Source organism: Mobula hypostoma, chromosome 8, assembly GCF_963921235.1.
Source record: "Mobula hypostoma chromosome 8, sMobHyp1.1, whole genome shotgun sequence".
NCBI lineage: Eukaryota > Metazoa > Chordata > Chondrichthyes > Myliobatiformes > Myliobatidae > Mobula > Mobula hypostoma.
This window is the reverse complement of record NC_086104.1, coordinates 4,401,384-4,416,849: the sequence shown is the minus strand read 5'-3', so window position 1 is coordinate 4,416,849 and position 15,466 is coordinate 4,401,384. Positions and strand designations below refer to the sequence as shown.

Genomic DNA, 15,466 nt, shown 5'->3' with positions numbered 1-15,466 from the left:
TAGGTTTCAATGAGATCTCCCCTCATTCTTCCAAACTCCAGCAAAAACTGGCCCAGAGCTGTCAGACTCTCCTCGTACATTATTATGTTCATGTTTGGAATCATTCTGTCGAACCTCCTCTGGACCCTCTCCAATACCAGCACATCCTTTCTCAGATAAGGGGCATAAAACTGCTCACAATACTCCAAATATACCTGTCCAATACCTTATATAATACCCCAGCATTACATCCTTGCTTTTATATGTTAGTTCTTGCAAAATGAATGCTAATACTGCATTTCCCTTCTTCACCATCAACTTAATCTGCAAGTTAACCTTTAGGGTATCCCGAACAAGGACTCCCAAGTCCCTTTGCACCTCTGATTTATGAATTTTCTCCAATTTATAAAATAGTCTGTCTTTATCTTTTCTACCAAAGTGCATGACCAAACACCATCTATCCAAGTCTTTCTACAGACTCCCTGCTTCTTCAAAACTACCTGCCCCTCCACCTACCTTTGTATCATTCTCAAACATGATCACAAAACCATCAATTCCATCAGCCAAATTGGTGACAATTAGTATCACATGAAAAGAATCAATGCCAATACCAACCCCTGTGGAACACCACTCGTCACTGGCAGCCAATCAGAAAAGGCCCCCTTCAATCCCACTCTTTGCTTCCAGCCAGTCAGCCAATGCTCTATCCATGCCAATATCTGTCCTGTAAGACCATGGGTTCTTAACTTGTTTAGCTTGTGTGCATCACCTTGCAGACTAATTCTTCTGTGCAAAGGTAATTTCAGTTGGATTTTCAATTAGGAGTAAAGGATTAGTCAAATAAATAAACAGAAAATAATCTGCAGATGCTGGGTTCAAAGCAACACTCACAACACGCTGGAGGAACTCAGCACGTCGGGCAGCATCCGTGGAAAAGATCGGTCAATGTTTCGGGCCAGAACCCTTCATCAGGACTGTAGGGGGAAGGGGCAGAGGCCCTATAAAGAAGGTGGGAAGGAGAAGGCTGGTAGGTTCCAGGTGAAAAACCCAGTAAGGGGAAAGATAAAGGGGTGGGGGAGGGGAAGCAGGGAGGTGATAGGCAGGAAAGGTGAAGAAAGAATAGGGGAAAACACAATAGGTAGTAGAAGGAGGCGGAACCAAGAGGGAGGTGATAGGCAGCTGGGGGAAGGGGCAGAGTGACATAGGGATAGGGGAAGGGAGGGGGAGGGAATTACCAAAAGTTGAAGAATTCTATGTTCATACCAAGGGGCTGGAGACTACCTAGATGGTATATGAGGTGTTGCTCCTCCAACTTGAGGTTAGCCTCATCATGGCAGTAGAGGAGGCCATGTATGGACATATCTGAATGGGAATGGGAAGCAGAGTTGAAGTGAGTGGCTACTGGGAGATCTTGTCTGTTGTGGCGGACGGAGCCGAAGTGCTCGACGAAGTGGTCTCCCAATCTGCGTCGGGTTTCACCGATGTAGAGGAGGCCGCACTGGGATCACTGGATGCAATAGATGACCCCAACAGACTCACAAGTGAAGTGTTGCCTCACTTGGAAGGACTGTTTGGGGCCCTGAATGGTGGCAAGAGAGGAGGTGTAGGGACAGGTGTAGCACTTACGCTTACAGGGATAAGTGCCGGTGGGAGATCCGTGGGGAGGGCGTGTGGACCAGGGAGTTGCGGAGGGAATGATCCCTGTGGAAGGTGGAGAGGGAAAGATGTGCTTAGTGGTGGGATCCTGTTGAAGGTGGCGGAAGTTGCGGAGGATAATGTGCTGGATCCGGAGGCTGGTGGGGTGGTAGGTGAGGACAAGGGGAACTCTGTCCCTGTTGTGGTGGCGGGAGGATGGGGTGAGAGCCAAAGTGCGGGAAATGGAGGAAATGCAGTTGAGGGCATCATTGATGACAGCAGAAGGGAAACCACGATCCTTAAAGAAAGAGGACACCACTAGGCACATCTTTCCCTCTCCACCGCTCTCTGCCTTCCGCAGGGATCTGTCCCTCCGCGAATCCCTGATCCACAAGTCCCTGCCCATGGATCTCCCACCCGGCACTTATCCCTGTAAGCACAAGTGCTACACCTGTCCCTACACCTCCTCTCTTGCCACCATTCAGGGCCCCAAACAGTCCTTCCAAGTGAGGTAACACTTCACTTGTGAGTCTGTTGGGGTCATCTATTGCATTCCGTGCTCCTGGTGCGGCCTCCTCTACATCGGTGAAACCCGACACGGATTGGGGGACTGCTTTGTCAAGCACCTCCGCTCCGTCCGCCACAACAGACAGGATCTCCCGGTAGCCACCCACTTCAACTCTGCTTCCCACTCCCATTCAGATATGTCCATACATAGCCTCTTCTACTGCCATGATGAGGTTAAACTCAAGTTGGAGGAGCAACACCTCATATACCGTCTAGGAAGTCTCCAGCCCCTTGGTATGAAGATAGAAGATCCAACTTCCGGTAATTCCCTCCCCCTCCCTTCCCCTATACGTATGTCACTCTGCCCCCTCCCCCAGCTGCCTACCACCACCCTCATGGTTCCGCCTCCTTCTACTACCCATTGTGTTTTCCCCTATTCCTTCTTCACCTTTCCTGCCTATCACCTCCCTGCTTCCCCTCACCCACCCCTTTATCTTTCCCCTTACTGGTTTTTCACCTAGAACCTACCAGCCTTCTCTTTCCCACCTTCTTTACAGGGCCTCTTCCCCTTCCCTCTACAGTCCTGACGAAGGGTTCTGGCCCGAAATGTCGACCGATCGTTTCCACGGATGCTGCCCGACCTGCTGAGTTCCTCCAGCATGTTGTGAGTCAAATAAATAATTGTATGTCCTTTAGTTTGGTCAGAGTCACAGTCTTTGATCGTATTGGTCTTGGTAAAATTCTGCATTAATTCGGCAGTAACAGTAACCACCTTCAGAGAATATGCATAAATTGAGAATTTTTTAAAGTCAGCTCAAAACTGATGGTATGCCAGTTTACGTCAGAAGGCAGAGTGCACAGTGTTCTGTGGCAAGGTGTCCTCTGGTTTGAAACAGATGTTGATGCTTACATTTGCATTGTCTGGATGCAGGATCTGATTGGAATTGAGGCCTGAATGGGGTAAGGATTTTCACTCTATTTCTATCCCTTGGTATGGTCTGAGTGTACGGGTGTCTGTTATTTAGGACAAAGTTGCAATGAATTTTCTTTGATTTCTTTGATGAAGAATGTTTATTTGTCTGCATATATTGAAGAAAAGGCAGGACTGGAGTTGATGTTGAGGATGATGGAACAATTGCTTACTCCTTGCTCCCTGTCCTGCATTGGGGATCATTGTTGAACATAACCATCACGTGGAGTAATCCCCAATCTGAGAACTGAAATTAATTTTTACCTGTAACTGTGGCATACACTGTGTTCATAGCCTCAGTAGAGCACCTGAGTAAACAGTGAAGAAGATAATGTTAGTGAATTAGTTATATGATAAATGCCAATGTCCTAAAAACAACTTGACAACTTTATGAGAAGTTAAAGTAGTCAGATTATCTTTTCCGGTATAATGAAGTTTTGTGAAAGTAATGGTTGTCTGTTTCATGTCAGCTTTCGTACTCCTGAGGGAATTAGACCATAAGACCATAAGATCTAGGAGCAGAAGTAGGCCATTCGGCCCATTGATTCTGCTCCACCATTCAGTGGTCACCCTTCTTAAATAGCGAAGTAACATTTGCAAATTTCCAGTCATCCGATACAATGCCAGAATCTATCGGTTCTTTTTTTTAACATAATTTTTATTGAGTTTTCAAAGTGATGCATGAGAAAAAAAATATCTACCCTCCCCCCCCCGATATATACTCCTACCTAAAAAGAAAAGAAAAAAAGAGGGGAAAAAAAGGAACTGCCTGAATATTGGAAGGTTTGCACATGCTCCATGGGATAAAAATAAATTTAATATATATTTGTTACTTTCCCCCAAGGAACCAAGATCTTCATCATCGGAGCTATAAATAAGGGCTCCAAATATTCGAAAATGTTACATATTTATCTCTTAAAATCTAAAACATTACTTAGCTTCTCAACTCTCATAGTTCCCTGGGGAATCTCTTTGAACTTCACCATGTTGCTATGTGTTTCCCTCCCAATTATCCAGGCAAAAAGAAAAAAAATATAGATAAGATACAAAAAAAGAAAAAACAAAATACCCCCCCACTAATGTTGTGAATGAAAAGATACACAACATTACCCCCCTCCATTGTGCGGGTCATGGCTATTGCCACGCTTGCACACATGAATAACGTAGCGATTGGTCAGTGTTTCTTCCAGCTCCCCATAACAAAAAATTATATATATATAAAAAAAAATTAATGTTATTATTCCCAGCTAATATTCCTCAAATTTTAACCTTTCTTCCCCTCCCTCATATAATTAATAATATACTTATATATTCATCCACCTAAAAATTCAACAGGCCTAACCCTTGATCCAGTCTTCATCTTCAATCCATCTCGCTCCTCTAAGTTTGTTCTTGTATCTGGTGAATATTCAAAGAATCTCGCACAAACTCTTCCGCTTTCCGGTAATCGTCAAAAAATCTTTTTTCTCCACCAGGTAAAAAAAATCTTCAAGGTTGCAGGATAATGCAATATAAATTGATAACCGTGATCCCATAGGGCTTTTTTCACTGGATTAAACTTCTTCCATCTTTTCAAAAGTTCATAACTTATGTCAGGGTAGAAAAAATTTATATCATCAGTGGCCCTTTTCTCTTCTTGGCAGATTGGGCAGCCGCCTGTAGAATCCTTTCTTTGTCTTGAAATCTTAAGAATTTTATTAAAATTGATCGTGGATATTGGTCATCTTGTGGTTTTGGTCTTAGAGCTCTATGTACCCGCTCAATTTCAATTGATCGGTCTTCCTCTTTCATTTGCAAGGTTTTCAGGATCCATCTTTGAAAAAATTCTATTGGATTATCTCCTTCTTTATACCTTCTTTAAGACCAACAATTTTAATGTTATTACGTCTACTAAATTTTTCCAACACGTCCACTTTCTCCAAGAGTCGATTTCTTTCCGTATTCCAGACAAGCACATCATCTTCTGTTTCCATTCTATCGTTAATATGCTCCATTGTTCTTTCCATCTTCTGAAGTTTCTTATCCATTTTATCCTGTCTTTTCACAGCTTTATCATAGCACATCTTCACGTCTCTAAGCTCTGTTCTTAATTTTCTTAGTTCAACCGTTAATTGCAATAAAGCCTCTCTTATGTCTATGTCGTCTCCTTTACTTCCAGTCTCTTCCAGTTCTTCCTCCTCTTCTTCATCTGTATTCTCTGCGGTATCCGATTCTGACTCTGAGTCACTTTCAGTTGCAGTGGCCGTCGGTTCTTGTAGTTTAAATTGTGTCAGTTTGCGCATGCGCAATTCCGGTATCTTCTTCCGAGAGACCGCTACGGCCGCCATTGCTCCCTGTTCTCCTACGCCAGAGATAAAATGCGTCTCCTCTGAAGGAGATCCAACCTGAATCCAAGGCTCCATCGCTGCAGTAGGCCCTTTTTTCTTCCCATCTCGCGGCGACTTCACAACAACAGACTTCTTCTGTTGCGGTTTACGAGGCATATCGTAGAGTAGTCTTACGAAGTTTATAAGTAGTTTTTGGAAAGTATTTATTAACTTTGTTAAAACGGTACTTTGCTGATTTTTTACGGGAGAGCTGGATTTACACGTCTCAATCCTACGTCATCACGTGACGCCCCGGATCAATCTATCGGTTCTTGAAAGATCATTGTTAATGTCTCCGGAATCTCTCCAGCTACTTCCTTTAGAACCTGAGGGTGCATTCCATCAGGTCCAGGAGATTTATCCACCCTCAGACCATTAAGCTTCCTGAGCACCTTCTCAGTCGTAATTTTCACTGCACAAACTTCACTTCCCTGACACTCTTGAATGTCCGGTATATTGCAGACATTGTCCATTATGAAGACTGCTGCAAAATACTCATTCAGTTCCTCTGCCATCTCTGCATCTCTCATTACAATATCTCCAGCATCATTTTGTATTGGTCCAATATCTACCCTTGACTCTCTTTTACCCTTTATATACTTAAAAATGCTTTTAGTATCTTCTTTGATATTAGTCCCAGTTTCCTCTCATAATTCATCCTTTCCTTCCGAATGACCCTCTTAGTTTCCTTCTGCAAGTTTTTAAAAGCTCCCCAATCCTCTATCTTCCCACCAGCTGTGGCTTCCTTGTATGCCCTCTCTTTTGCTTTCACTTTGGCTCCGAGTTCACTTGTCAGCCACAGTAATGTCCTCCTCACATTCAAAAATCTCTTCTTATTTGGGTTACTCTCAACTCCAATTCACTACACAGTAGGGCTGCCAGGATTAATGTAGGACTAGAATGGACTAGATGATTTCAATAAAAGGGGAGATTCTGAAGATGATGGAAATCCAAGGTAATACACACAAAATACTGGCAGAACTCAGAAAATTAGGCAGAATCCATGGAGAGGAATAAACTGTTGACATTTCAGGATGGGACCATTCATCAGGACTGGAATGGAATGGGGAGGACACCAGGATAAAAAGGTGAGGAGAGGGGAAGGAAGACAAACTGGTAGTAGAGACGAGGTATCTGCAGGTCAGCTCAGGTACCTGGTCGACACAGAGGTTGATGTTAATATGGGTCATACTGTACAGAAACAGGTCCTCCAGCCCACCCTGTACATACTGACCCATCTCTTCATCAATTCCATTTCTAGCCCTTTGTTGATGGTCCTGGCAATTCAAAGACTTGTTGAGATACTTCTCAACGGGAGTGTAGTAGTGAGTACAACACTTTACAATACCAGTGACCTCAGTTCAATTCCCACCACTGCCTGTCAGGAGTTTGTATGTTCTCCCCATTACTGTGTGGGTTTCCTCTGGGTGCTCCGGTTTCATCCAACAGTCCAAAGATGTACCGGTTGGTAGGGTAATTGGTCATTGTAAATGTAACCCACCAGGCTCCCAGACACACAAGAAAGAACAACGTTTTTCCCATTGGATAGCCACCCGTTATCTCTAGTTATAACCCAAACATTGCTGCTGCAGAGAAACCATTACCTCATCAGTTAACATTACAGAGAAGCCATTACATAAACTATCCCATGATTAGGCTAGGATTAAATTTGGGGGTTTGCTGTGTGACGTGGCTCAATGGGCCGGAAGGGCCAACTCCACATGGTATCTTAATAAATACATAAATAAAAGATCTATCTGGGGTGCAAAAACAGAGGTTTGAGGAGTGGTTAGCACAACACTTTACAGTACCAGTGACCCAGGTTCAATTCCCGCTTCTGACCATATGGAGTTCACACATTCTCCCCGTTTCCTCCAGATGCTCCTGATTCCCCACACGGTCCAAAGACGTACCGGTTGGTAGGTTAATGGATCGTTGTAAATTATCCCATGACTAAGCTAGGGTTAAATTGGAGAATAACATGGTCGCATGGGTCAAAGGGCCGGAAGGGCTACTGCACACTGTATCTCAATTAATAAATAAATGAAAGATCTACCCGGGGTGCAACACATTGATTCAGTCATGAAGTGGACATGCCAACAGTTCAATGAAAATAGGAGTTTGAGGAGATTTGGTGCGTCACCAAAATCTCTTGCAAATTTCTACAGAGGAACGGTGGAGAACATTGTGACTCGTTGTACAACAGCCTGATAGAGAGGCTCCAACACACACATTGCAAGAGAGTTGTAGACTCAGCCAGCTGGGGATCAGAACCGTCCCCATCATCGAGGACTATTACAGAGGCAGTACCTCAAGAAGGCGGCATCCACCATTCAGGACCCTCACCACCCAGACATCCTCTTGCTTGTTACTCCCGTCAGGGAGAATCAGAATCGGGTTTAATATCACTGGCATATGTCATCCAGACATCCCCCTGCTCGTTACTCCCGTCAGGGAGAATCAGAATCTGGTTTAATATCACTGGCATACAGTATGTCATGAAATTTGTTGTTTTGTGGCAGCAGTACATTGTAATACCTAATGATTATAAACTACAATAAGTATTTATATAATTTTGAATTAACTAAGTTGGCAAAAACACAGCAAAAAATAGTGAGGTACAATTCAAGGGTTCACTGTCCATTCAGAGATCTGAGGGCAGAGGTGAAGGTTCCTGAAATGTTGAGTGTGTGTCTTCAGGCTCTTGTAGCACCGTCTGTAATGGGTTCTTTGGCCTGTGTGGGGCACTGGAGAGCACTGGGCTCCCAGGTTTCTCAAGCACCTGAATTGGTTAATTGTTGTTTAATGAAACTTTATAATCACTTCGAGTTCCTTGCGTTTTACTTGAATAAACTGCTCTTTGTAATACCATTTCCTGGTGTTTTCTGTAAGATTAGGGCTTCAGAAATGGTTTCTAAAGCCTGCCATCAGATTTCTGAATGGTCTATTGACAGTTTTGTTATTCATTGTTTCACAATTTTTGTTTTGAACTTACAATAATTTTACGTGTTTACGCTGCATGCCGACCAATACTGACTCTTCCATAGTAACCCCGTCATCTGGCACCTTGTCCATCACCCTCTCTGCCTAAGTGTTCATTGTTAGTGCTGTCAGAGACCCAGTTTCTGACGCTCTCTGGCAATGTGTTCTGGTATTCCTGCTCTCTGGTCAAAGAGGCCCCGACACATCCCCTCTGAATCTCTTCTCCCTCACCTTAAGACCATGCTCTTGAATTTTATTTTACCCCTGATATGGGGATGAGTTTTCTACAGTCTATTCCCTATATATGTCCCTCATAACTTTGTACATCTCAGTTGTCGCCCTTGAGCTCCCCTGCCCAATGGAGACCATACCCAGCTTCTCCAGTCTCTCCTCATAATGGAACTGTTTCATCCCAGACAACATCCTGGTGGAGCTTCTGTCTTCTCCCACTGTTTCATTCAGATTCAATTCCTTTACCAACCATGTGTGATTCAATATTATTGAAAGAAGATACAAAATAAAATGTTATTTACCCTTCTGGTGTCAATCTCTGTTGAAAACATGCCCATTTTTTCATATAGCATATTGTTGTTATCAAGATGCAGAATAAGAGGACGAGTACGAGGATACTGACGAGAATACTGGCCAAGACTTTCGAAGACCCACCTTCATCTGAAAATAGCAAAGATTGAGGTAGAGTTTAACATTGGTAATGTGAATTGTCCTTTGAATGACAGGTTTAATATGTGAACACTGGAGGCCGATAGTTCTCCCTGAGACATCTCAGTAACAGTCAGTAAGGGAGAGAGTACAGTGTGAAGGATGGACTTACTGTGCTGTTATTGTAGGGAAGGGAAGAAACATCAAGGTTATTAATAATAATAACCTAAGTAAAGAGCATTTTTCATACAGGCAATGGGATAAAGTACAAATGTGACAAAAAATAAATATATAATCATGAAAATAGATTAGAAGCACGGTTAAATAAATGGGTTTTGATCTGGTGTTTAAAAGTGTCAACTGAGTCTGTGTCCCTTACAGTTTTCGGAGCTGAATTCCACGGTTTAAGAATGTAGTTCAAAAAAGATGATCTGCTAATTATCTTTTGAGGGAGATTGTTTACATTTATAGGCCGGTGGAAGAGGACCAGAGAGATCAGTCAGGATTATAAAAACAAAAACGATTCTGTGATGTACTCTGGTCCCAGACTATTAAAAACTTTACGAACAAGTAAGAGAACTTTAAAATCATTTCTAGTAGATACAGGAAGCCAATGCTGAGTAGCTAAGATGGCAGTGATATGCTCTCCCATCGTGGTTTTTGGTTAAAAGACGGTAGTGATGTTCTGAACGAGCTGAAGTTTGAACATCAATAACACTGGCTGGTTTCTATAATGACCTCCATCTGCACTGTTAGTTTATTTCTGTCATTTTAAACAAAGGTGCAGGTTGTGAAACTCCAAGGGCTGTGACGTTAATGTTTGCCTCACCAATGAATTCCCTGGTGGCCTCCAGCACTGACCAGTACAGAGTGGGTAAAAAAAAAGACACTGTTAGGGAAATTAAAGTCAGTCACAAGTAAATTGGACACGGACTTTGAAGAGGCTAAAGAATAACTTTTTTCATGAATAAAGGAAGATGTGGCTTACTAACAGTACGATCACCAGTCTTCCAAAGAGCAATAGTCACAGTCTTTTTTTATACATTAATCCTGTGAAATTTATGGCATTCCACAAAATGTGTGAGACGTCAGCCAGGAGATGGGTTGTTATGTCCCACAGCTTTTGTTATTTCCATAATTCACCAAGATAGGTTATTCATCTTGTTTCTACAGCTGTGTTACGCCCTACGGCAATGAGACTAACACTTGGTAGATTGTTTGTTAATTAAACCAAACTACAGGTGTTAGCAACTCAGATATAAGACCATAAGACATAGGAGCAGAATTAGGCCATTCAGCCCACCAAGTCTGCTCCACCATTCCATTATGGCAGATCTTGGATCCCACTCAACCCCATACTCCTTTGAAGCCCTGACCAATCAGGAACAATCAACTTCCCCCTTAAATATACCCACAGACTTAGCCTCCACTGCTGTCTGTGGCAGAGAATTCCAAAGATTCACTACTCTCCGTCGAACAAATTTCCTCTTTACCTCTGTTCTAAAAGGTCTCTGTCTCCACTAGTTCTGGATACCCCCAGCATAGGAAACATCCTCTCCACATCCGCCGTATCTAGTCCTTTCTACATTTGGTAGATTTCAGTGAGATCCCCATGCATTCTTCTAAATTCCAGTGAGCACAGGCCCAAAGCTGCCAAACGCTACTCATATGTTAACCCCTTCATTCCCAGAATTATCCTCGTGAACTTCCTCTGGACTCTCTCCAAAGACAAAATATCCTTTCTGAGATAAAGGGCCCAAAACTGTTGACAATTCTCTAAGTGTGGCCTGACAAGTGTCTTCTAAAGGCTCAGTATTATCTCAAGCAACACACATCAAAGTTGCTGGTGAACGAGCAACTTTGATGTGTGTTGCTTGAATTTCCAGCATCTGCAGAATTCCTGTTGTTTTTGTTTCAGTATTATCTCCTTGCTTTTATATTCTATTTCCCTTAAATAAATAACGGCATTGCATTTGCTTTCTTTACCACAGACTCAACTTGTGAATCAACCTTCTGGGAGTCTTGCACGAGGACTCCCAAGTCCCTCTGCACCTCTGATGGTTTACTCTTCTCTCCATTTAGATTATAGTCTGCACTATTTTTTCTTTTACCAAAATTGATTGTCATATATTTCCCAACACTGAATTCCATCTGCCACTTTTTTGCTCAAACTTGTCTAAGTCCTGCAATCAAATTATTTTGTACTACCGAACCCTCCGCCTAAATTTGTACCGTCTGCAACCTTTGCCACAAAGCCATCAATTCCATTATCTAAATCATTGACAAACAATGTGAAAATCAACGGTCCCGATACTGAATCCTGAGGAACAATACTTGTTACCTGCAGCTAACCAGAAAAGGCTCCCTCTGTTCCCACTTGCCGCCTCCTACCGGTCTGCCATACCTCCATTCATGCAAGTAACTTTCCTGTAAAGCCGTAAGATTTTATCTTGTTAAACAGCCTCATGTGTGGCACCTTATTAAATGCCTACTGAAAATCCACGTAAATGAAGGAACACTCCTTCAATCAGGGGGTCATGAGAGTGTGGAATGAGCTGCCAGAACAAGTGGTGCATGTGAGCTCGATTTCAATGGTTAAGGGAAGTTTGGATAGGTACACGGATGGCAGGGACATGGAGGGCACTGGTCCCTGGGCGGGTCAATGGGAGTAAGCAGTTTAAATAGTTTTGGCATGTTCTAGATGGGCCAAAGAGCCTGTTTGTGTGCTTTACTTCTCTATGACTGGAGGAGTCCAACATGTCAAGCAGCATCTATGGAAACAAAGAAACAACAGATTCTGCAGACGCTGGAAATCCAGAGCACAGCGCTCAGACTACTGGAGAAACTCAGCAGGTTGGCAGCATCCATGAGAGGAAAATAAACAGTTGATGTTTCGGACTGAGACCCTTCATCAGGACTGGAAAGGAAGGGGGAAGAGGCCAGAATAAGGAAGTGGGGAGGAATGGGAATACACAGGATGTCATGGAAACAGACCCAGTGAGTCGCAGCATCCATTATCCACCCCTTCGCTCTAAACCTAGATTAATCCCATTTATCATCTCATGTTCCCATCAAGTCGCCCGAGATTTGACAACTCACTAACCAGTAATCTATCAACCAGCATGTTTTTGGACAGTGAGAGGAAACCATTGTAACCACAGGGAGAGCATGCAAACACTACACTGACTGCATTGAAGGTTACGGTTCAAGCCAGGACACTGGAACTGTGAGGCCGCTGTTCTACTCACTGTGACATTGTGGGTTGTGAGGTGACTGCTGACACTCTGCCACTGATGGGGAGGGGAAAATGGTCAGTTCAGGTTGTGTGTTTCTTCCTCTGTTTACACAGATGTTTGTACATTTCCTCTGCATGGACTGAAGGTTCTAACTGTCTCTCTGTCTCCACTTTGACCAGTCATCTGTCAGTGGCTTCCTTGCAATCAGTGGGGACGCTGCACTTTACCTGGCGGCTTGAGTACATTCTCGATTCTCTGTCCTTTGTTCGTCTGTAATCTTCACCCATTACAGAGCTCAGAAACACAGGAGATGCTGCAGATGCTGGAGATCCAGAGTAACACACACAACGTGCTGGAGGATCTCAGCAGGTCAGACTGTATCTGTGGAAATGAATATGGTCCTGACGAAGGGTCTCAGGCTGAATCGTCGACTGTTTATTCATTTCCGTAGATGCTGCCTGGCCTGCTGAGATCCTCCAGCATTTTGTGTGTGTTGCTCAGAATGGTTTCTGTTTTGATTACGGTACTGGGTTGAAGAAAGAGTCCACAGCAGAATGAAAACAGAAAATGTTGGCCATACTCAGCAGGTCTGTGAGCAGAGACACATTTGAGGTCAAAGACTGACAACTGGGAAGGAAGCAATGAGGACTGGTGAAGCTGCCGTGAGGATGAGGGAGAGGGGGTGTCGGTGACTGTTACGTGGTCAGTTAGTGAGTGGAATCAGTTCAAGAGTGACAACGTAGAGAAGAATGTGTGAGTATTGAAATAAAAACCAGAAGCCGTGACTGGGAGCTCGGCCTGTAGCCCCCTGCACTGTTATAATGTAGATCAGAGCAATCTTCAGTAACAACACCTCATCTTTCCATTGGGCACATTGCAGCATTCGGGACTCGCTATTGAATTCCACAGCTTAGTGTAACTTGATTTCGCAGTCTGTCTCTGTCATTCATCTGTGGTATTGGCTCAGCTTTTTGCTTTACTTTACCTTTCAATCTGGCTTTTTCCCCTCTGGGAGTGGATGACCTGGCCAGCCCATTGAGTCGACTCTGCCATTCCATCATGGCTGATTTATTATCCCTCTCACCCCATGCTGCTACCTTCTCCCCATAACCTTTAACATCTTGAATAATGAAGAACCTATCAACTCCATGATAAGGATCATGATCCTGCACAGCTCTGTAAATGCTGAGGGGAGATACTGGTCTGCAGAAGAGAGGGGTGGGGGTGAATGTGAGACAGTGGCTGGTAGGTGATAGGTGAGAAAATGTGACAGAGAGTGTTCGATAAACACACACACACACATAAACACACACACACACACATAAACACACACACACACACACACACACACACACACACACACACACACACACACAAACATTGCCCTATCACTCTGCTGTTGTTACACTGAGTGTTTGAACTTCAATATCCTTGTGATGCCTTTCATGAAACAGTATTCCAATTCTTTCCTAATGGGGATGTGTAAATGTGTATCTGTTGTCTGTTTACCCTATTTAAAGTATTTACTTCTGTTTATTTTGTAATATAATTGTAACTATATTGAGGGGTGTGTCATGTACTAATTCACGGATAGACAAAAGTTGAACTTGTTGGTTATAAAGATGGTCTGTCCTAGTGCCTCACAAACAGTACTGATTGTTCTCGGCAGTTCACACTGGCCAAGTACAAGAACAGAACTATTCTTATGTTTTCTGGTAGATATCTTTTTGTAAGAATTGGCAGTTTTCCTTTTGCTGATTTTTGTGTTTGATTTTTGACACATCTAATAAACACAAAAGTGCTAAGTGACGAGAGACATTTTTCTTTGTTCATAATCCACGTATCTAACAGAAATGTTGGGCAGGTGGAACCGGGTGGAAGAGGAGGAGAGGTAGAGATGAATAGAGAGAGACAAGGAGAGTCAGAAAGTTCAGGTGGGGAGAGGGATTGGTGGAGGTGTCATGGTCCGTGAAGTCCGCATTCTGGTTCACGGTCCGGTCCGTGGACTCAGGACTCCGGGTCTTCCAGCTGGCCCTCGTTTAGTTGAGTTAATCAGAGGCACCTGATTCCCATCTTTGGGCTTGGAATATAAGTAGCCTTGGGGTTGAGTGTGGACTGCTGGTTTGTCTTGTCAGTCCCCCTTGGAGCAACCTGCTGATGGAAGGCTAGTGAAACCATTTGTGATCTCTAGGCCTGGTTGGAGAACCACTGCTTCATGAAGCCTTGTTGCCACTTGTTGGAGTAGTCCTTGTGGTATGGATACGGCTGTTTCCCGGGCCAGCTGAGTGGCCGTCAGCCACTTCGAGCTGGGTAGGGATCCGGCTGTTTCCGTAGCTGGCGGAGGTTGCTGTCTGTAACTGCGACTCGGAGCAACCCTGAAGCAGAGCTGGAACTGTCTGTTGTTCTTTGGTGTTTGTCTCTTCTTGTCCTTGCCTCCGTGGGGTAAGTCAGACCATTTTGCCGTTGCCCTGCGGGGGGGGGGGGGGAGTGTCATGTCTTGTCTTGTCTTTGCTTCTGTTGAGTAAGTCTGGCTGTTCTGCCATTACCCAACAGATGGACCTGTCCCACCTTGGTGTGGAGAAGTTGAGTCCCGGCTTGTCTAAGTTTAAGTCCCGGCTCTATGTCTATGTACTGTCCTGTCTCATGTTGGTGTCATGCTAACGATGAGTCCCGGCTTTTCGAAGGACAAGTCCCGGGCTCTATGTTGATATTCAGTTCCCAGTCGGTCTCTCAGCTCCAGCCTCTCAGTTATCAACCTTCGCATTTCAAGATGGAGATCCTGCAGCCAAGCTCCAAGAATCCAGGCCTCGAGGATCCCACAACCAAGCTCCAAGAACACTAGCCTCAAGGATCCCAAGCCAAGCTCCAAGAACACAAGCCTGAAGTCCCCAGCCTGCAGCCAAGCTCAAGACCCAAGACCCCAGCCTCAAGCCTCCAGGCCCCAGCCACGTTCTGTCCTGAAGCCATGTCATGTCCTTGCCTGGTTCTGGGGTCCGAGCCCGAGGCAAGACCCAGGGTCTTGGTCCTTGTCCAGTCTCGGGCTTGGAGTCAAAGCCTTATCTCCTAGTCCATAGTTCCTAGTCCTGGTCCCGCATTCCCTAGCCCAAGTCTGCATTCTTGTCCCTGCTCCT

General features: G+C 44.2%; 2 protein-coding genes across 2 annotated transcripts in view; one reads left to right on the top strand and one right to left on the bottom strand.

Annotated features, from left to right (window-relative positions):
- The window catches only part of LOC134350038 (uncharacterized), a 323,883-nt gene that overhangs the window by 117,689 nt on the left and 190,728 nt on the right, over nucleotides 1-15,466 (top strand). The gene's annotated exons all lie outside the window — the stretch shown is intronic.
- Nucleotides 1-15,466, bottom strand: part of LOC134350037 (uncharacterized) — a 61,769-nt gene that overhangs the window by 15,352 nt on the left and 30,951 nt on the right. Inside the window, exons 4-5 of the mRNA XM_063054946.1 lie at nucleotides 8,973-9,111; nucleotides 3,356-3,399 (exon numbers count right to left, since the gene is read on the bottom strand). Of these exons, the coding sequence (XP_062911016.1) occupies nucleotides 3,356-3,399; nucleotides 8,973-9,111 (183 nt within the window). The remainder of the gene's footprint in view (nucleotides 1-3,355; nucleotides 3,400-8,972; nucleotides 9,112-15,466) is intronic.